The 21,086-nt window shown below is 41.5% G+C and overlaps 1 protein-coding gene across 4 annotated transcripts in view; it reads left to right on the top strand.

The window, feature by feature from the left end:
• Positions 1 to 16,180, top strand: part of TTC39A (tetratricopeptide repeat domain 39A) — a 39,827-nt gene extending 23,647 nt beyond the window's left edge. For 3 of the 4 annotated variants that reach the window (XM_072342827.1, XM_072342826.1, XM_072342829.1), the window contains 10 exons: positions 3,141 to 3,249; positions 3,892 to 3,959; positions 4,090 to 4,149; positions 4,885 to 5,046; positions 5,952 to 6,043; positions 6,762 to 6,882; positions 8,430 to 8,541; positions 10,342 to 10,456; positions 11,138 to 11,254; positions 14,283 to 16,172. In XM_072342827.1, the coding sequence (XP_072198928.1) occupies positions 3,141 to 3,249; positions 3,892 to 3,959; positions 4,090 to 4,149; positions 4,885 to 5,046; positions 5,952 to 6,043; positions 6,762 to 6,882; positions 8,430 to 8,541; positions 10,342 to 10,456; positions 11,138 to 11,254; positions 14,283 to 14,403 (1,077 nt within the window). In that variant the 3' untranslated portion in view covers positions 14,404 to 16,172. Of the gene's footprint in view, positions 1 to 3,140; positions 3,250 to 3,891; positions 3,960 to 4,089; positions 4,150 to 4,884; positions 5,047 to 5,951; positions 6,044 to 6,761; positions 6,883 to 8,429; positions 8,542 to 10,341; positions 10,457 to 11,137; positions 11,255 to 14,282 lie in introns of all 4 variants that reach the window. The other variant, XM_072342828.1, reaches the window with a different exon arrangement.
• The last annotated feature ends 4,906 nt before the right edge of the window (positions 16,181 to 21,086 follow it).

Genomic DNA, 21,086 nt, shown 5'->3' with positions numbered 1-21,086 from the left:
CAAAGCTGGATTAATTCCTCAGCCAGTTGTGGGTGCTGCAGACATCAATTTAATTGTAGTCTGGAGTCCCAGAGCAGTAGGTAGGATATGATCAAGAAAGTTATACTTTTATAAAGTTGCCTGAGGCTGCCCTTGTTCCCTTCTACTCAAAGAAGTGCCAGTTATGCCATTCTCAGTTTGAGCTCCTTTCCCCTTGTATCATTAGTCAAACTGAGGGCTTATTTGTGTTTAGTGGTATGGCCCTACATTTAGGTATTGACATTCAAGGGACAGGAATGCAGTTTTACCTGATTTCATAAGAAATTCTGCATTGAGGTGTAGACATAGTGCGTTGGCAGGTATGCTGTTCTGTACTGAGCAGGCTGGCCTTCTCCACACACCTAGGTAGTTGGTGAGGATTGCATCCTATCCGGACTTCTCGTGTTTAATGATGACTAACTTCTGGTGAGTGGTCACAAGACTCCTCTTGCTAATATATGCTGTCATTCTTAGTTTATGGAATGCTGCAGATACTGTGCTGCTAAGCTGTAGGGAAGTTTGACATGAGTCAGCCGTATGTTGTGTGCAGCTTGTCAGAGGGTCAGCTGGCAGCATGAATTCAAGGAAAGGCAGGGAAATTTTCAGATAGAACCAATTTCTTTCAAATTATACGTTCTGATGTGGGAGGACACTTTTTCCCGAGGCAGCTGAACTGATGAATATTTTTGATGTCTCAGTTTATAATAAAATGAATTCCAGTTTCCCACTAAGCATCTTTTTGATTTACATTTCAGTCTCCTGCAGGTTTGAGACTAAAGTTATTTACTGGGATGCATTCAGGTGCCCAGTCTACCAGCTTAATTAGTTCTTCATAAAAGCTATTAGTAGTATCCATCCTTGCTACACCTTCAGTAATGTGATCAGGTCATTGGACGTGAGCAGTGACCTTGTTTTGCTTTCTTCATATTGATCTGTAATTAAACAAGAATGACATAACGCAAGAGCTTTCATGTCAGGAAAATAGATGTATTTTAGTCACAGTTGAAATAGATGTGAATTAGTCCATGTGTTCTCTAACAATGCTTTTGAGCTTTGTCCTATTCATCCCACATTCACTGTGGGAATACCCACTGCTCACCTGGGGACTCCAGTTTGAGAGAATGTTGGGTATCTTGGATCAAATCAATGGGATATCACTTCCAGTGTAGTGGCAATTAAGAGCATGCTATGTTCTGAGTAACTTGCAAAGAAAGATGAGGCAAGAAAAGCATGTTGCTTCCTGCTCTGTATTAGACCTTATGCTCTGCAGGGTAATCTCCATCTTGCGTTGATGTTATTTGAGTAATTTAGAGGAATTACTAACACTTGTTGGCTTGACATCTCTTTGATATTGTAGCAGTCTGTCCTGTAATAGACTGTTTGGAAGCACATCCTGGTCTTTTGGCATTGCTCCTGTCACCGGTGTCATAGGTGTGGGAGTTATTTATGGGTGTTAAAGGGCACTTCCTTACAATTACACATAATGTTTAGTGACTGGCACCAGTGAGTATAATTTGTTTAGACAGTAACTCTTCAGGCTCAAGTAGCAGACTGGGTATGGAGATCCTCAGCTGATCCCTGTTGAGGATAGCATGAGTGTCATAACATTGCCCAACTCATGACACCTTAAGTTTTGCTGACTAATCTCCATTGCCCCCTTCTGGAGAAGGAGATGTGATTAGCGAGGTGATTCAAAGAGCTTGACAGGCTTCTGCACTGAGTTGTTTCTCAGAGGAGTGCGTCCATCTCTGCCAGCTGCAGAGGGAGCTGGGGCAGCCTGACTGGGCACAGTGGCTAAACCATGCTTCCCAATGATAGCAGTCATCATCCCTCTTTTGTTGTCCCGCCATAACAGAAGCAGTTTGCAAGGATTTGGGAAGGAGGGGCAGCTCTGTGGAAGCCTTCTCTATAAGCAAACATTGCAACACTATAAGAACTGCTTCTTGATTTCTTATTTTTCAGACCTGTATCTTCTGATTATGTCATTAATATAGAAAGTTGGGGTATTCACATAGCAGAGTAAAATGTAAACATTCTTTAATTGCTTGTTCAGGACAAAATAGGGTTTTACACACAATGCTTGGTGAGCTCCCCAGTCCTGTGTAACTGTTCAGTTTAAGAATTTAGGCTGATATATGCCAGATTTGCAGCTGTCTGTTCTTTAGAATAGGCAGTTTCTTAATCCACTTGCATCACAGTTATGGCTTTCATAGATGCAGTCCCACGTGGGGTAGATATGGGCTGCATTCTTTTTGCATATAGATGACAACTGTCATTTGGGGACTTAAAACATAAGTGAGATCAACTTGACGGTTATACTGCTTTACATGATTAATATCATTTTTTCCTCTGTCATTCTTAAAGCTATTCATAAATACGAGCAGCAGCCATTTAATATGCATTTTCATATTACACAGAATGTACCTAGCCCTATGGGTACTGCTGTCTGTAAAGGCTGAGTAGAATATCCAGCTGTCTACTTTAGAGCTGTGAGGTTTTTTTCCTGACACAATTCATTCTGCAGAAGGCTTTGTCTCCCACCTTGCAGTACTGCAGTGCTGCTTTTTCAAAGAACCTAAATATTTGTGGTTTCCATCTGATCAGTTGGAAGAAGTTGAGCGAGCATATCATGTTTTGATATCGTGGATCCAGTCCTAGAATGTGCTGCTAAGTGCTGTTGCCTCTGGAGCTTGAAACCTCTTCACTCGGGATATGAATACAGCTTTACACTTAATGGCCTTAGTTCTTCCCAAAGGGAACTGAAGCATTCTTCTTTATGTTATATTTTTCCACCCATGATAGCGGACCAGCAGCCCTGCTTCATTTGTTAATGTGCTTACTGACATCTTTCAGCACTGTAATCCTTTGCCCTGCTAATTGCAGGGTTTTTACTTTCCTTGATGTCTTTCCCAAAGATTAAGCATTAACTCCTTGAAAAGCTGCTAGATAACTTCATATGTGTGTTTATGTCTCTGATTGCTATGTAAGGAGTTTGCGTCAGTGTATTTTGGGAATACGGTGAGTGAGCAGTCTACAAATGACAGCACAGAAGTTAACAAACTAGCAATAAGTGCCTTTGGTTCTTCTCCAATCCTTTCTCTTCCTCACCTCTGTCTGCACAGGAGCGTGGTTTGCTGCAGCTTCAAGAAGGAGCATCCTCATACAGCTTTAGGTCGGTGCTGTGTACCATGCTGTTGCTTTGCTATCATACTTTCATGACCTTTGTGTTAGGTAAGATTGCTTATCATAACTCTTGGATTTGATGAATTCATGTGGGAGGTGGGGGAAAAAGATGATTTCATCACCTCTATGTTGGTGAAATGTTTATTCACAAGCAAATTAAAAGTATATCGATTGTGGCTGGCTTTACAATTGTGATTGTACCTGAAGAGAGTATCTTAATCTTCAAGGTGGAGGTTTGTGTAATGCATAAGATGGGAGAAAATGGGGGATAACAAAAGAAGTCGTGAGAGCTAAATCTGTCTTCTGTGGAAGCTTGAAACTTGGGAAGTTGAAATCATAACTATAACTGAGATTACCTTCCTGAATACTTTGATCGTATTTATATGTCATCTTTGTCTTTTCTGGGAGATGGTAGCTTCTAACTGAGAGCAGACTTCCCAGTTAGCTACTATTAGAAGTTTTTTAAAGTGTATTGGTCTGCACACACTTTCAGTTCATTAAGCACAGTGTTGTTTGGATCTTCCTGCTTGCTGGCTTAGTGAAACACCGACCTGTATTTACGCCTGATTTATGAGATAAAGGAACTTCTGTATTGGCCAGAGGAAGATGGCTATCAGTACCTTACCTTCCTGTTTTGTCTTGGGTTTTTTTACTTATTATTTTTATCACTTGCATTTTTATGCACTCTAGGGACAGGAAAAGGAAATGTTGAGGAGGCAGAAAGGCTACTTAAACCTTACTTGGCTCGCTATCCAAAGGTAAACTGAATCATAATTTAGAATAGTATGATTGCTTGATGTTTCCCTGCCAAATAGCTAAGATATAGACTATATAGTCAGCTTGAAAACTGTTAAAGAATACTTGTATTTTTATTATTATTTATTACAGGGAGCCATATTCCTGTTTTTTGCAGGCAGGATAGAAACGCTGAAGGGTAATATTGACGCGGTAAGTAATCCATTTGTTCTTGAGAAAATAAGCCTCAAAAGCTTCATCTAAACTCCTCCAGGAACAGTGTTTCCTGTTTGTGTAATGTTTCCTGTGGCTTTGGCCTGTATGAATTTATAGTTCATGATTTACAAGGAGGAATTTTGAAAACTGTTTTGATCATCTTGTTGGACCAGCTCTTGTCACTACCCTTGATTTGTGGTGATAACCTCATCCACCAGTATCACTGGCACAGTTTCCTCATTGTCTTTCGTATACTGAAGCAAGCTGTACCTTTAATAACATCCCCTGATAATCTTTTGCCCTTGTTCTGAGTGGAGAGTCAATCATACAAGTTAAAGTGCTGGAGAATGTATCTAAAATACTGCAAAACTGAGTATCAGCAGCGCTATAGCTCCTTTGAAGCCTTTGGAGCTATCACAGTAAATGTCAGCTGCACGTCTGTTCTCTGATTTTAGTTTCCCAGTTTCTCTAGGGGCTAACATTCATGTTACCTGCATGTAGGACTGACTATATATTCCAGGAATGGGAAGCTCTGTTGCAGGGATAAACTTGCTAATCTCGGGGTAACTGGAGTCAAGGATCTCTTACATGAAGCCACCAGATATGACAGGGAATGCTGGGTTGTTTTTAATTAGAAAGTTGCAGGAGTAGCTGTGAAAGCAGATCACGGAGACCGTGGGTCTATTGCATTTCCATGTGATTAAGGCAGTATCTGGAAATCTCTCTGTTCAGGCAGTTAATAGGTATGAAGAATGCTGTGAGGCTCAGCAGTACTGGAAGCAGTTTCATCACATGTGTTACTGGGAGCTCATGTGGTGCTTCACCTACAAGCGCCAGTGGAAGATGGCCTTCTTTTATGCAGATCTGCTAAGCAAAGAAAACACCTGGTCAAAGGTAAGTTAAGCAGAGCCAAGGAGAAAGCATTGAGTGGCATGTGTAAGGCCTTGTAGTATCCATTAGCTCTTAATCAGAGCTGGCCTTTTGTAGCTTTGAGCTGGCTGAAAACTGCAAAACAAATTCTGAGCTGTTTTGGCTTATAAAACAATGTGAAGTGTGAACGTTCGAACCAGAACAGATTACGGGCAAACAAAAATCTTTTGGGCCCCGTTTGTAGATGAAGAATAACCTGCTAAAGATGTTCTGCTGTGTATTGACTGGTCATTTTATCAGCACGCAGCAGTTAGTGGCAAGCTGCCATTTCTCTCATTATATTATGGATATAAGCTCTGTTGGTGATGAGTGAGGCTAACTGTGATGGAGCCTCTCTGATAGTAAGTGTAATCAGAAGATGTGTTGTGCTGTGTGCGCATGAAAAGGAGAAGTTCTCAGGTCCAGAACCCTAATAGCTTTTCCTCAACCTTCACCTGAGTCCCAGGGAAGTTTTAAGTCTGGTAAGTGGGTGCTGAGGTTAACTGGTGTTAACTGGTTGGTTTCTCTTCAGTGTGAGCACACTGTGTGTGTATATGGGAGGCATATCACTTTGTTTTTTTTCCCTACTGCATATGGTATTTACTCACCAAATACAGCCACATGTGAGCTGAGGACTGAACATCCAGATGAGAGCAGCTCACACAGTGCTCCCAATTGGGTAAAAATGCAGCAAGGACTCCTTGTGCCCTTGGGAATTCCAGCGATGCTTTGAGCCAGATGCATTGGTCTGAATAGCTCCCATGTAAGATTACCTCTAATGAGCCAAAGCAGCACCTTCTTCCCCTTTGTTGCTGTTCTGTTCTTTGTATCAATAGCGATGATGCTGTAGATTCATCTTTCTGTACAGATATTCTTGATTGCATTTGCAGGCTACCTATATTTACATGAAGGCTGCTTATCTCAGCATGTTTGGGCCAGATGACTGCAGTCCTTTTGGAGACAACGAAGTTGAATTATTTAGGTAAAATTTGCTAACTACCGATTAAAAGAGTTTTGTATCAAATCAGTGTTTGGGGAAGAGAAGAAAAATTATTTGTAATATGGTTTGGAAGATCTGCATAAAGAACATTGGAAATGGTAAGAAATTGCAGAATGAAACTTTGCCTTTAGACTAAAGGAGACCTTGAATGGAGACAGCAGATTTCTGCTGGCCTAAGAGGCCAAAAAAAGGCCTACCTGTTGCTGGGCCAAACAAAAGTAGCTACTTTGTTTTTTAGAGACTTATTTCTGCAAAATTTAAACAACACTTAATTTTTTTTAATGTACTCACAATATATTGATTCTTCCATATTGTAAATAATTATTACAAGCAGATTTCATTGGTTTTCATTGGGATCCATTGCAGAGGGAATCAGTTTGGTCTTTGGGAAAGTAAGAGCCAGCTTGCCTCTTTCTCATGGTCCCTTTGTAAGTTAGGCCTATGATCATCCTCTTCTTTGGGATGGGGAAGAGTTCTTTCTGCCTTGTGGTTAAAATGGAAGTGCTAAGAGTGATATGCATGCCCTGCATAAACAGCTTTTGTGAATTCATGTTGCTCTGCTTCCCCAGAGATAACAGCAGCTCAGTATGTGACATCTTTAGTAAGTTCTTTGACTTCATTCATTTATTTTCAATTTGAATGTCGTTATCCCAGATGTTCCTGAAGGAAAAATCCCTTACGTTTCCTTCTAAACTTTCAGGATTGTTCCCAGCTTGAAACTGAAAATCGCAGGGAAGTCACTGCCTACAGAGAAGTTTGCCATTCGGAAAGCTAGGCGGTATCTTTCTTCAAACCCCATTCCTTTACCTGTTCCACCCTTGGTAAGCTAGAAACCATTCCTTCACTCCCCCCTCCATGTCAGGCTTTTCTTTTTTTTTTAATGGAAGGAAAACCGGGGTAATTGGAAGAGTATCTTTCTATGTTTCTAAGGTAAAACCTCTGCAGGAGACTGGAATGTTCCCAAAACAAAGCCAAATGAATGCAAGGAATGCTGTAAAACTGGGGCAGGCACCAGCCACAAGGAACTGAGCCAGTTGTTTGTGACACGTAAATGTGTTGCATGTGTAACTCATTATTCCAGCTATAGACTAGCATGCTCCTAACAGCTTTCTTTTAATTACCTTCTGAGGAACTTTGCCCTGGGTTTCTTCTGTCACGTGTCATTTACTGACACTATTAAAAGAAGACTTTTAAGTGAGGAAAAAAATCAAGAAAACAGTGCAAGAACTGGGCACTCCATGTAAGCATCTACTTAATGTTACCCCTGAGTGTTTGCAGTGTGGTGCCTCCAGGCACACTGGTGATGGGATGAAGCTCTATATCCACTCCAGAGAGCTGTTCTGCACTGTTAGTTGTTTACAGTGGTTGTTTGTTGGGTTTGGTTTTTTTGTAGTGTTGCACAGCTCCCCTTGGCCAGGTAGGATCAGCTGCAAAGGGCTCAACCCATTGCCTTGTTCATACAGCACATAAGAAATCTATCTGTAAATACCAACTAAAAGAACATAAAACACGAAAAGATCAAAAAAGATTTGCCAAGTGCTGAGGAGTTGCCATTTGCAGTGCTCTGTGCTGCTTTATTTGAGAAACAGATGAATAATTAGGAAATACTCTTTAAGAGAATGCTTGAGCAAGGAGAGCCTCTTGGAGACACCAGTGAGTAATCATTTCTCAGCCCACCAGCTGGGTATGTGACACTGTGCTTCCCAAAGAAATGCAGTCTCCTGCAGATAAACCACAGCATAGTGTGGGTGTTCGCTAGAGGCCACTTTCTACCAAGTCACAGGACTGAAATGAGAGGAAAGAAATAGGTGACATTGATTTGTCTTTCATGTTTCAGACATTGTAAAGAACTGTATGCACCTGGGGTTTGAGCTGTTCTAATGGGATTCTAGCAAAACAGGTTTATGTACCAAAGGCTTTCCTTGGGTGTCCTTGTTGGAACACAGCAGTCTTTGTTTCTGCTGCAGTTGCATATCTGAGGCAGCAGATGTCACAGCTGAACAGTTAAAAGTACTCTGGGGATGTGGAATAGGGTGCAGAATCCCATTTCTAGAATTTTTCTTTACGTTTTCTTAAGGGAGAAAGATCTTAACCTCAGATATTTAGCCTAAAATAAGAACAGTGTGAGTAGTTCTGCAATATTCCTTGGTATTGAGTACAGTCAGTGGCGCTTTAGTTCTTTTCCTGGACTGGTCCTCTCTGAAAACCAGTAGAACTTTTCATTTGCAATGGTAGTGTGCTTTGACAAACTGAGATTGTGGTTATGGAATCTGTAACTTTGTCATCATATGGAGATAACAGAAGTAATTGATAGTTGTATTTATCCAGTGATGTCATTAACAATGCTGTCTTCTCTCCCTGATCCTAGGAGATGATGTATATCTGGAATGGCTATGCTGTAATTGGGCAGTGTCCCAATTTAACGGAAGGCATGTTAGAGACTTTAATTGAAGCAGAAGAAGCATTGGCAAGAAGTTCAGGTAATCAGTGATGGGGTTTAATCAGGTACTTTACACAGCAGTAGCTGAAATTATTATCCATGAATAAGGAGAGATGCTTGTTAGTAAAGTTAATCTGATCATATGATTCATAGATTATGAAGCCATAACTGTTAATGCAGACAGTAATGATTTTCCTCTTTTGTCATAGCAGTAACTTACAATACTAGCAAGCTATTTTTCATCCACAGAAGTATATTAGGAATAACTTGTGACATATATTGAAGGACTGTTTATTTTGCTAGATCAAAATCAGTGTATGAATTGACTTGGTTACTTATATCATTAAGGTTTATTATTCTTAGATACTGTATTTCAGTTTTGAAGGATAATTAGAAAGAGATGAATGTCTGTCTTTGGTTCTAAGAGTGCTGTCAGCCTACAGCATGACCTTGGAGGGCTGAATGTTATCTGTGTGTCAGAAGCTGGGACATCAGGGATGGGCTTTCTTTGCACAGTGAAGGAACATAAGAAAGGAGATAATACTGAACTGGAACAGACTCTGCTACCCTTCTGTCACTCTGTTAATTACCTATTTATTTCTTGCCGGTATTTCCCAACACCTATAGAACTACAGCCACAGCTCTTCTCATATTTTCCCCTTACATAAATATTTGATCTTGTGTATTCCCTGTGAAAGGATTGAGCCCACCTTTACAAAGGAATATGGGTTAAGTCACTGCATTGCAGTCTTTTCTAGGACCTTGGTGCATTGTTACACAAGTACTCTTACAGAGTTGAAAGAGCTGCTTGACAGAATGGCTAAAGCTGTCTCCCTTTTAATTATTTGAGGACAGACAGAGAAATATTTCCGATGAAGAGGACATCTTATTATAAGTAATTCGTCCATTTCACCTCGTCACACGTTTTGCTACATTATTTAAAACAAGTGAATTATTTCTCTATTTCTTTTTCCCTAGTTGGGTAAATAATGAATATAGCTGACTTTACAGGAGTTGGTGGAGGCTGACTGACATCTGTAAAATACTTTGAGGACATATAATTCAAAAGGTCAATATGTTGTAAACACATCAACAATTTAAAGTGTTGCTTGTTGCAAATAATGATTTGCTGTTTCCAGGCATCGTCCTTCCCAGGAGGTTTCCTGATGGTGTTTGGGGCTAAACTATAACCTTTTCAAATATTTTCTTTCTTATTTCTGGATTCCTAACTCAAGAATCTACCACTGTGTAAAATCTTCAACCTGAGAAGGTGCTCGTGACAGTATTACATGGATAAGATACAGAAATAATTCTGTTAGTGGAAATTCAGATCTGTGTATCCAGATGTTGTTATACACAGTTGAGCCTAGAATCAGTCCCTGAATGTGTTGTTTTTTTTAATGCAGCTGGGGGCAGTTTGAAGGCTGTATGATAAGTAGGGGAGATACATCCATGTGAACACAGAAATCACTAAGGTTGGTGTAGTCAGAAGGGGAGGAGCAGTTCCATGCAGAATGTGTCAGCATTTTGTCAACTGGAGTTACAGAGGAGGAACTGGATAAAGGATCACTGTACGTAATAGAAACAGGTTGGAATTCAGCACAAGATGCAGTGTCATACATACCACTTAAATTTCTTGTTAGCTGATATTTCATTATACAAGGTTGTCTGTGATAGCAGGAAACTACCCTAAATGAACTTATTGCATCAGTTAGTTCCTTCTGTCCTGTGCTTCAGTAAATAGATTTATACTTACCTGTGTAAAAGCTTCCTTGTATGTAGGAAAGTCTGTACTGCTCTAAAAAGGTTTCTAAAATATGCCATTTACTTCATCTTGCAGCTACGGAATTGCTAGCAGATGACCAGTGTGTGATAAAACTGTTAAAGGGTTTATGCCTCAAGCATTTGGGCAAGATCTCAGAGGCAGAAGGCCATTTTAATTACATCTACTTAAAGTAAGTTGTCATACCTGGCATACAGGCCAGCTCTTGAATTTCTCAGTACCTGTTCATTTCAAGTAAGAGTAAGTGCGACCTTGATGTGAATAGAGAAGATTACTGAATCTTTAGTATTTATTTCACTTGTTTCAATATCCAGGGGATCACAGTTTTAATTGTGAGTGTTGTTAGCCACATAAGGAGGAAGAATTACAATTATGCACTTTATAGTGATATTTTCTCCTCTTTGGGAACTATACCCACATACAGTTTTTGTGATACCACTGTTTTTTCCTCCCTTTCCTCCTAGCAATCACAAAGAAGTTATGCCTAAACCAAATGTAGTCTCCAGAAATGATTTAACAGCACGATTGTATTTGGAACTCCTGTACATTGTGAATGGGATCTCTCTTAGTTCACACAGTGCTTATAATATTATCAGCTTTTTAACAATTTCCCCTATAATAAATGCCAGTAATTTTTAATCCCAAGGAATAACGTGTGTGCTGGCTACGGTAAAGTACGCCATTTAATAACCTAGAAGGTAGCGTTGGACAAAGAACACAACAAATGTTGTAATAAAGATTGATTGCACCTCATGATCTTAGCTAATCTCCTGTTTATTTTCACTTGGAGCTGTTAAATGAAGGGAGCAATAAATCATTTCAAGATCTTGAGGCTATTTCTTTTCCTATGCAGTGAGAAGAAGATAAAATACGACCATTATTTAATTCCAAATGCCTTGCTGGAGCTTGCATTGCTGTATCTGGACCAGGACAGAAGAGAAGAAGCAATAAAACTACTAGAAAGAGCAAAGTAAGCAAGTTAAAAGCCTGTTCTGGTGGACCAGTATGTGGTGTGTTACTGATGAGCAGGAAGCAGAAATGTTAATACTATAGAAACTCTTGTTTATTCAGCAGAAGCACAGGTGTCCTTGGTTTGGTTGGGACCTTCTCAGGGGGTAGACAGTATCTGATGGTTCAGTCTGTTAGTTGCCCATCCATTCTGATAAGAGCAAAAGTAATTTTAAGGATGTTAATATGAATGTAAAGGGCTTCCATATGAAATAATCCATGTGTAACAAAGTGTAATTTTCTTTGTTATATATTTACGTATTCAGAAAAAATGTATTAAATGAAATCCCAGCTCTATGTTAGGACTGAAAAAATATTATTCAGATTGATGGCCAGCAGGGCTGGGTTTTTTCCTTGATGAAATACGTTTAAGATGATGATCCAGTTTGCATTTAGTATCTTTGCATTTTCATTTGCATCTGAGGCAGCTGAAACACCTGCCATTGCTATATTTGTTGTGATTGATTTTTCTGTTCAAAGCAGGTTTATTGGGAATTGTTGGACTTGATCTTGTACATTGTTGGTTATAAACCTAACAGATCTAGTTTTGCCTCTGTCCCAGTCTTCAGTGCTTTGCTGAGCCAAAATTTCTATCTGGGGAAAAGAAAGAAAAAGAAAAGAGTGGGGGGGAAAGGCATTTCAAACCAAACAACCCAGGTCTCCTTCAGGCATCTTGCAGCAGGGCAGTTCACCTCTCTGCCTGGATGCTGTGAACGAGTCCAGATGTCTGCACGTTTCCAAGCACAGTCACGCCGGCCACTCTGCAGGTGTGCAGCTGCAAAGCTGATCTCTGGCTGCATCTTCCAAAGAAGCTGAAGGGAGGTTTTGTGCTGATCCCTTGTCCAAGTCAGTCTGCTAAGAATGGTCAATTAGCCTGCTGAAGGGAATGCCAAAAGCCTGTCAACACAAGAAGTATAATATAGCAATCCTTAATCCCCTGTGCTTGTGAGCCTGCTTCTCTGTAAACTCATGAAAGATAGCAAGGGTAGCAAAAATTCTACTTGCAAAACGCAATGGAAATTGTTTTGGTCAGTTTCGTGTTCCTCAAAACGCACCTTGCCTCAGGCTGTATTTGAATACAGATTATTCAAATCTTAAAAAGAGGTCCAGAAATTAATGTTACAGAGCTTCTCATTACTGCTGTCAGTTCCCACTCAGCCTTTCCCCCATTCACCTGGCAGTTTGTGCGGCTCAGGTCACGGTCTCTTCAAGGGAAGATGTTTGGCTTACAGGAGGAGTCAGCAGATTGCAGCTTTTAAAAATCTCTGTATGAAAATCTCTGTATGAAAAGCTGATCCTCAGGCTTGTTACACTCAATGAAATCACAGAAACTGCAACAGTAAGAAAAAAGGAAAGGTCTTAGAATCTCTGAGTCGTTGAGGTTGGAAAAGACCTCTGAGATCACCAAGTCTAACCCCGGCCCACCCCACCATGCCCCTCAGTGCCACATCCCTGCAGTTTTCCAACAGCTCTGGGGACAGTGACCCCGTGCAGCTGCTAAGCTGCCGCCTGTAGCTGTTACATCCTCAACCAGAACATACACAAATGTTTTATGAGCCTTCAGCTAAGATTGCTGAACGTCTTTCCAGCCACTAGAGGGAGAATGCGTTGTCCATGGCGGCTTTTGGAATTGCAAAACTGCATTCACTGTTGGCAGGAGTGGAAATGAGTGCTCTGCTGGTTCGTGATGCTTGATTTGCTTGACCTAAATCTACGTACTGCTGCTGGCTTCAATGTTTCAACTGTATGAGAAATAGTGAAATGAGATGATAAGCAGTTTTGGCTTGATCATGCATGGAAATATTTATATTTGTATTGCTACAAGCAACAGTACCAGCCTGCCGATGAGAAATACAAGAGGCATTCTTTAACATCTGCATGACAAAAATGTAGTTAATTTTGGGTAGGAACTCCAGAGTGTTTCAGATCCGCGTACAGCACAACCCGTTCATTTCATCTTCTCAGTCAGCCCCTTGAGTGCTGCATACATAAAATTATAAGTGGGGATGGGACGGGCAGGGAGGGCCTTGTATTTGCTGAGAGGCTGCTGTAGTGGCAGATGCTTGCCTCCACGCTTCATTTGAATTATGAATTTTGAGCTGAAGTGTTTTTAGGATTATACAGACTGTTTAATATGTGATGTAACGTTTCTGTGAAGATGACAACTATCTGCTAAAAGAAAATTGCCCTGCTAATTTTCTTATCCTCCTCGGTGTTTGGATTCTGTATCCATCCTGCAAGAGCTGAAATGCTAATTCCTAGTAAGTGGGATCTGCATTTTCTATGTTTTTCCATGAAAATACAGATTCTTCTAATGTGCCTGTGGCTCTTCAGCATGCAACTTAGCTACAGGAGACAAGAGGCAGGCGGCACTGCTGAACCTCTTTTACATTGGAGTCAGGAGTGCTTCATAGATAGCACAGGGAAAGGATTGAGCACTATCTCAGAGTAGGCTTGAGGTCTTCTCCTGAGCAGCGTGTCTGAGAGTAACTTCAAGGCTGAGCATGAACCCATCTCCGTTCCATTGGAATACTTTTTTTTCCCTGCATGTTAATTCCAATCTGTTTTATTTTATTGTGTTTTGGCAAGTCAGTTGCAGACAACTTTAAAAACAACAAAAGATCTGTTCAAAGTTGTCAGCTGTACTTTGAGAGGAGGAAAAAAAAAACCACCCTATTTCTGAATATAAACGAAGCAGATGTTATGGATATTTAATATTTTTAAATATCGTATTGAGTAGAACAAATCCAGTTCTTATTAAGCTGTATTTTGTGGTAATTGCCAGACAGTAGAACTATGAATAAAGAACAAAGAGCTGCATTGTCTGGCTAGGAGCACATGCCATGTATTTTACAGTAGGCAACAAAAGAGCTTATGTAGGAAGGCATTCTGCTGTCTACAGTTGTTTTGCTTAGAGCAGTAATATAAAGATAACTTGAAAACGTTTAAAAACATATATATTCATCTGAGTTGATCTGCTTTTGTTTTAGACAAAACTACAAGAATTACTCCATGGAAACAAGAACACATTTCAGAATTCAGGCTGCCCTGCATCAAGCCAAATCCGCCCCAGAAAATGGAACACACTCCGGAGCCTCGGCGGTGTCGTAACTTTCCCTGCTTTGATGTCCTGTTTGTGGCAGACTTTGGTGCAGACAATTACTGACACTTCAGAATTATTTTTCTTTCTCTTTCAAGTCGGTGAGAAATCAAGTCATTCAAATTTTAGAGATGATACATAAAACATTAATGTAAAACACAGCAAAAACTCCCCAACCAACTGTAATGCATAAAACATTTGTGTTGTTTTTTCCTACAGTCGCTTTTCAAACACTTACATTTGTGTAGCTCTCCTCTCAATCGTGTGCCTTTTCTTGCTTGTGTTCGCAACATCTGCTGAGCAAGATGCAACACCGAGTGCAACAGCTGGAAAAGCAAACAAAAGCCCTAAACCTTTTGGGGTTCACAGAATGAATCAGGTTGCTTTAAGCACTCATCCAGATTCATTCTGCTAGCAATTGAGAATGAAGCATTGTTGTTTTTTTTTCCAAATATCTGCTTACTTGAAATGGTGTGAGAATGGCGCATAAGAAGCACAGCAGGGAGGAGCTCTGAATTCTGGGCATTTTCAGTTGTGCATAGAATAGCTTTTCTGTAGCTTTTTTAGTGGTTACTTTTTTGCTGCTATAAGAAACTTGCTGGTGGAGAAAATCTATGCAAGTTCCTTGACTTTCTTCAGTCTTCTTGTCAAGTCTGCTGCTTGTCGTGGCTGAAAGATTTATGGGGGACTGGGGGCGGAGAAGAAGATGGTGGCAGGATAAAGCTGCATCACTGCTTTGAGGAGTTGAAAGAATGGGAGGACTTCAGGAAACAGTTCTATCATCAGAACAAATGTAATTTAAAGTTTTTACTGTATTTAAAGCACAAGTCCTTGAAGGTCGCTTAAGAAACAGCAGTATTCCACTGGATGCCGAGCAGTGCACAGGCACTGTGACAGTCACTTCCTCCTTACTGTGGTTGTTGATGGGTTTGCCTGCTTGAGATGTCCACGTTTGAAGAGATGTGTGGCAGTGTTTGCTGCGGTAAGGAGCTCGATTTGGAGCAGGCTGCTGTGGCACAGTGCTCTGCCCCTTACAAAAGAGAGCAGTTTTCCTTTTTGCTTTTTCTTGATGTTTTTGGAGAATCGTGAGGAAGGGGGGTGTGCTGCGAACACAGCAAAGGGCTAAAGCTCCGTGTCCGATGCTGTCTGCCCTGCTGTTATTGCTGCTTTTCTGCAGACCTGGTGCAGTCAGAGGTAATGCATTTTCACAGTACTTGCTGTTCTCCAGGCCAGCTGCGTGCTTGTACACCTGTGTTTTTTGAGGGCACACTTCTACCTCCCTTTTGAGAGAGATTCTTCCCAGTAACCCATTCTGATGTGTGGAGATGGGAGGTTTTCTGATGGCCCTTTTTCTCCAATGGAGATGCTTGTCAGGAAGATTCATATAGAAGTACCTCACAGTTGAATATTCTTGCTAAAGTGATTGTTCCTAGCAAAAGATTGACAGTTTATAGCTCTGCTTTTACCTCTCCTAAGGAAATGTCATTGTTTTATAATGCAAATTAATATGCAGGGAGACAGAACCACCTGTTCCTCAGCACTGAGAACTTGCATTGTATTAAAAATAGTCACCCTTTATAAAAGTCATCTCCAGTTAAAATTATGGATGAAAAATTCTTTTTTTGTAAAGTGATTTTCTCATATAAATTCAGTTCAGGTAAATCTCTCAATTCAGATACAACTCAGTATGAACAGGTAACGCTATTTACATATTGCGCATCAAAACTTAAGTGTAAAAACTCGGTCATTCTTTGTATAGAATAAAAAAGGTTCTTGTTCTATTTCATGCATATAACACCTCTTCTTCCAGTTTCTAAGGGGTGGATGGGTGATCAGGTATCTTACAGCTTGATTTTTAGATGAGTTTCATTTTGAATTGCCCACTGTCTGTGGTTAGTGGTCAAAAGCTCAGCGAGGTGAGTGTTGGCTGCAGCCTAATGTGTTGATGTCTGGAACCTCCCGTTGGTATCTGGGATTGCCTGTCAGGCTGGAGAACCTTCCCATTGCTTCTGAAGCTGCTGCATTCTTATGAAGGAGCTCTCTAGGACTGTATGATGCTTTATCTGTCTGGAGCACCGAGTGTGGTGGATTAGGGACAGCACAGTTGGTGTGAGAAGTTCTCAAACAGCCTGAAGCTGCTTTCACATGCAAGAAAATAGTGATTACCGCAGTGGAATCACAAGTCAAGGATTTTCAGCATGGCCCAAGGCTCAGGAAAAACATGAAGTACTCCTTTCACATGGATGAAGGTGTCATTTGCAGAAGCAGTTCAGTGTTCAAATACAGCATAGTCTGAGAAGCACTCAGAAGTGCTCTGTGCGATAAGCTTTAGCCAAGTGCCGGGATGAGCTCTGAGTCCTCAATTAAGCCAGAGAGGTCAACCAAACAGAAACTAACTCACACAGCAGAAAGCAGAGGCTCAATAGTACTAAGCCAGCAGCATAGGAGCATGCTTGGATTTGTTACTGATGCACAGTTCTGTTATGATCTGTGATTAATGTATTTTGTCAGGGATTACTAAAGACTGCCCCACTCTAGCAGTGCCTTTCTTTGCACAGCATTTGAAACTTTGCTTTTTATAAAACAGGATCGTATCAAACATCTCCTCCCATTTCACACTGATTTTTGGCATCGTATTCTGCATTAAGCACAGTACTTTAGTATTTCTGTTTGATGTATGGCCTGGATCCAGGATAGCTCGAAGATGATGGGGTAAGAGTTTGCATACCTCTGGCCCAACAGAAGCAGCTGCAGTAAGAATAACGCTCCTTTCTGAAACCATGCTTCCCCAGGGGCAGCTCAGAAAGTGGAGGGCAATCCCAAGAGCTTAAACACAGCACTCTGGGCCTCCTGCTCCACCTGCGAGATGCATCGCTTTGCTCCTCTAGCTAAAAAGCACAGCAGCAGAGCGTGTGTGTGAAATGGTGAAACAAAGTGTTCTATGCAGTTCCCCCTCTGGGAGGAAGAGGAGCAGATAAAGAGGTGAGTCACGCTGTTTACTGCTCTACAGGAAAATGGTTAAATGGTTGGAAACGTCACTGATGAACAAGATTGGAAAACCTGGACAAGCTGGAAATGAACTCACTTCTTTTCTCATTATGTTCTGCAAACACCCTTTAGTGATAGATAACATGCAGGTTATGTATTGGCAAGTTCTGTAATTGAATGATTTGTCATCATAAAACACTTTTAAGATGCTGGCCAGGTTTGTTCAGGTACTTCCAAAGAAAAGAAAGAAAAGAGAAGGATGAATACTTTAATAAAGTCCAGTCCCTGCCTCAGAGATTTATGAAAAGCAACAGAGCTAACAAATATCTGCCTTGCTCTGTGGTAAAAATCTGCACAGCGTTTGCTCCAAACTCAACAACGTTTTAGTAGGACTGGGCTTTGTTCCATTACTTTCTGCAGTTTTTTTTCATCTCTGGACCCACTTTCTTTTGTTGCTGGCTGAACACAGGCAACACGTTTGCTTAGAATTATGCATTGTGCTGAATTCCTTTTGCTTTAGCTCTCCTTGACTACTCCACTGAAAGGGTACAGAGTGCTCACAAACACCCCGTGCACTGCTGTGGGGTTCTTCAATTGAAGAAGAAGGAAAGAAGCAAACATCCCATTGGTAGTCGAGTACTGGAAGAACATTTTCAGGTCTGTGGCTGGAAAGTAATGTCTGTTTTCCCCATCTCACTTTTACATAAGTCTGTTTCTTACTAATTCATCCAAATAGTCATCGGAATCAAACAGGCCATAATATTTACTGATTTTTAGAAGAAACAGATGATTGAATGTTGCATTCACATTCTGTGCTTGTAAGAGAGCCAGTGGCAGTTACAAATTGTTGCTTTAAATAAGGCGGCTAGGCCCTTCTTTTTGACTGCTGTTGAAATAACTGAGGTTATTATAGAAATGCTGCTTTGAGTATCATTGCTACCGGCTGGTTTTAATGCCTGTGTGGTGCTGCCTCAACTTGGTGCAGCTTTGCTGCTGGAGCTGAGGGCAGAGCTCAGGGCTGGGACCTGTGAAAGGCAGCACAGCTGTGGCTGTTTGGGGTCCAGCTGTGCTGCTCTGTGTGTGCCTTGAGTGTGCATTCATTGCATGGACTCTGCTTTTGCAGAGGGCTGGCGCAGGAGTTATCAAATGCTTCTGTGCTCCTGGTAATATCTGTGTTGGTGACAGAGCGTGGAAGGTGTGCGGAGCTCCAGCACCTGTGTGTGTCTGAGAGCAGCACTCTGCTTTGTTCCAGTGCCTGGTGATAGGAATGTGAGTTTGCTGCTGGCCCTGAGATGGATGGTTGCAGAGCTCAGGCCTCCTTGGATGCTGGTTGTGGCATTGAGGTTGCGTTCATCCTGGATGAACAAGGAAATAATGTTGTCTGTCTGTGGGCCAAAATCTGCTTTTGTTATTGCAAACCCTTTGTGGTAGAAGATCTCTGATCCTAGTGTTACCTCCAGCCAAAACGTTCAGAAGTGGACTAGGTGGTTACCAGGAGAGAAGTAAGAAATGCAGGATTAACTGTGATGCGTAGGAAGGACTTTGGTCTGGATATTCTGTCAGAGCTATTTGAGCTATGAACATCAACACTGAAAGAAGTTAAATAACTGTGAGATGCAGAAAGCAAAAGCCTGGACACCTTTTGAGGTGATGGCTTTGGAAAATGCAGAGAGGTGAGGGGCCTTCCTGCTGGCTGTGGGAGTGTGTGATATACAGCCTTCTGCAGGGAGACATCCCAGAACACAGGGGCAGAGGGGAGGCAGCAGAGCACCTCATAGTAAGCAGCTTTGTGCTGGAGAATGAGGGAAGAGCAGAGCCCTGTGGCAGAGGGAGGGCAAGCTGGCAGCAGGAGTAGGGCCTGCCTTGTCCAGTAAGTGCTCCATTGGAATGCTTTCATTTCTAATCAAAACATTCTCCGAGGTTTTGGTGCTGCAAAGAGTTTATGAAGTTCTTTTTTTTTTTCCAAGCTGAGGATGGAGAAAGATTGGGGGATTTTGGTTGGTTGTAGCATGGGTTGATCCCCTTTTGCTGGTTAAAACACCTACCTTTGTGCTGCTGGAAACATGGGTAGGTGTTTTCACTGTTCTCATTTATACAGATTCCTTCCTGCAGCTTTACATGGCTGTAAGTGGTGCACAGAACAGACACTGCAACAGGCAGACTGACAGCGTGCAAACATGGTTGTTTCTTCCATATAAATCCAAAAGATGCTTTTGCAGGTTTTATTTGGAAATTCCTTTTAGCAAGAGGTAGAAACTTTACGTTTCATGTAAGAATTTCAAAGTCAAAGAATAGATTTAAACCTGCAGAGGACAGTTGGGCATCAATAATGCTCTCCTATGTTACGCTGTATAGCAGGAGAAGTTAATTCTTGAAGCTACTTTTTATTCTGGGTGTTGTGTGCTCTGTGGGACAGGCTCTATTGATGCATTTATAGCTTAACCAGTAGTTGTGTTTTCAACAGAAATGTGGTGTTTGTGACATGCTGTGTTTCCAGCAGACCAGCAGCCACTTTGCACGTCCCTTGTAACCCAGGATTGCACCCCGGCTATGTTTGGTTTCAGCCATCTCAGTTTTGTTTCACTGACTCCGCAGTGTTTTCTTTTTACCACTATTGCACAAGGACAGGAAATGGCGACGTCTTGAAGCTGTGGCAACTCAAGTCCAGGTATTTCACAATCCCTCTGCCTGGGCGCATGCCCTCATAGTGCTGCAGAGGGGGCTGTCAGCTGCCCAAGCATGCAGTTCTGCCCTGGGGAGCTGAGAGCTGCATCTCCAAAACCCCTCTGTGGTTAAAGCCTTCCTCCACCTCCAGCTCTTCTTGAAGAAACTCTCTGGGTTTATGTACATATTGCTGTTTGCCTCTCAGATTGACATCGTGAACTGGCATAACAAGAGTAAGGATGATCGTCTTTAGACATACAATTATTAAAATAATAATTCCAGGAGCATGCAAGTATTTTAAGTGTAAAGGTCTTTATCAAACTAAGTACCTGCTCCTTGCCATTGCATTTCTTTTTGCCTCAGCAGGAATCTTGGCTTTCTTTTGTTGTATGAGACAAAATCCCTTCCCCTCCATAAGCTGCAGATGCACCTCGTGCCTTCCCTGCTGGAAACAGCAGTGCCTTCATCCCCACCTGCTCTGGCACTGTGGCTGCTCTCAAGTCTGTAAATGGGACAACATGCTGCTGTGGCGTCTGGTGCTGATGGGGTGCGTGGATCTTCCACCTCAGCGCCTCCCTGTGCTGCACAGAACTGTGAGGAAGGGGCTCAGGGGACACCCTGAGACAGGAGGCAAACTCTGCCCTCAGCTCCCAGGTAGAGGAACTGAGGAGGCGATCTGGTTTCAGAGCTGTAGCTGGGTTCAGCATACGCCTCATTTCAGATTGAATTTGGATGAACTGCTGCTTTGAATTAGAAATCAGCCAGAACAGCACTGCACCCTAAGAACTAGAAAAAGCCATTTATTTATTTACACATTCGTTTTTAAGCTAAAATTTGATTTTTTTTGAATTATTTTCGAACGTTGTTGTTTCAGCCCTTCCAGACCTTTCTGTTCTTCACCAAGTACTGCGCTGTAATTGCTATTACTACTTCTTTTCCCATAGGCCAGTAAGTACAGCTGTGAAATTCACCTACATGAAAGTGCCTAGAAATGCATTCAGTACCAGTCACTCCATGTTTCCTTCAAGTCTTCCTTTAACCA

The sequence above is a fragment of the Excalfactoria chinensis genome, chromosome 8, assembly GCF_039878825.1.
Source record: "Excalfactoria chinensis isolate bCotChi1 chromosome 8, bCotChi1.hap2, whole genome shotgun sequence".
NCBI lineage: Eukaryota > Metazoa > Chordata > Aves > Galliformes > Phasianidae > Excalfactoria > Excalfactoria chinensis.
Note: the sequence above shows the minus strand (reverse complement) of the source record. Positions and strands in the feature narration are given on the sequence as shown.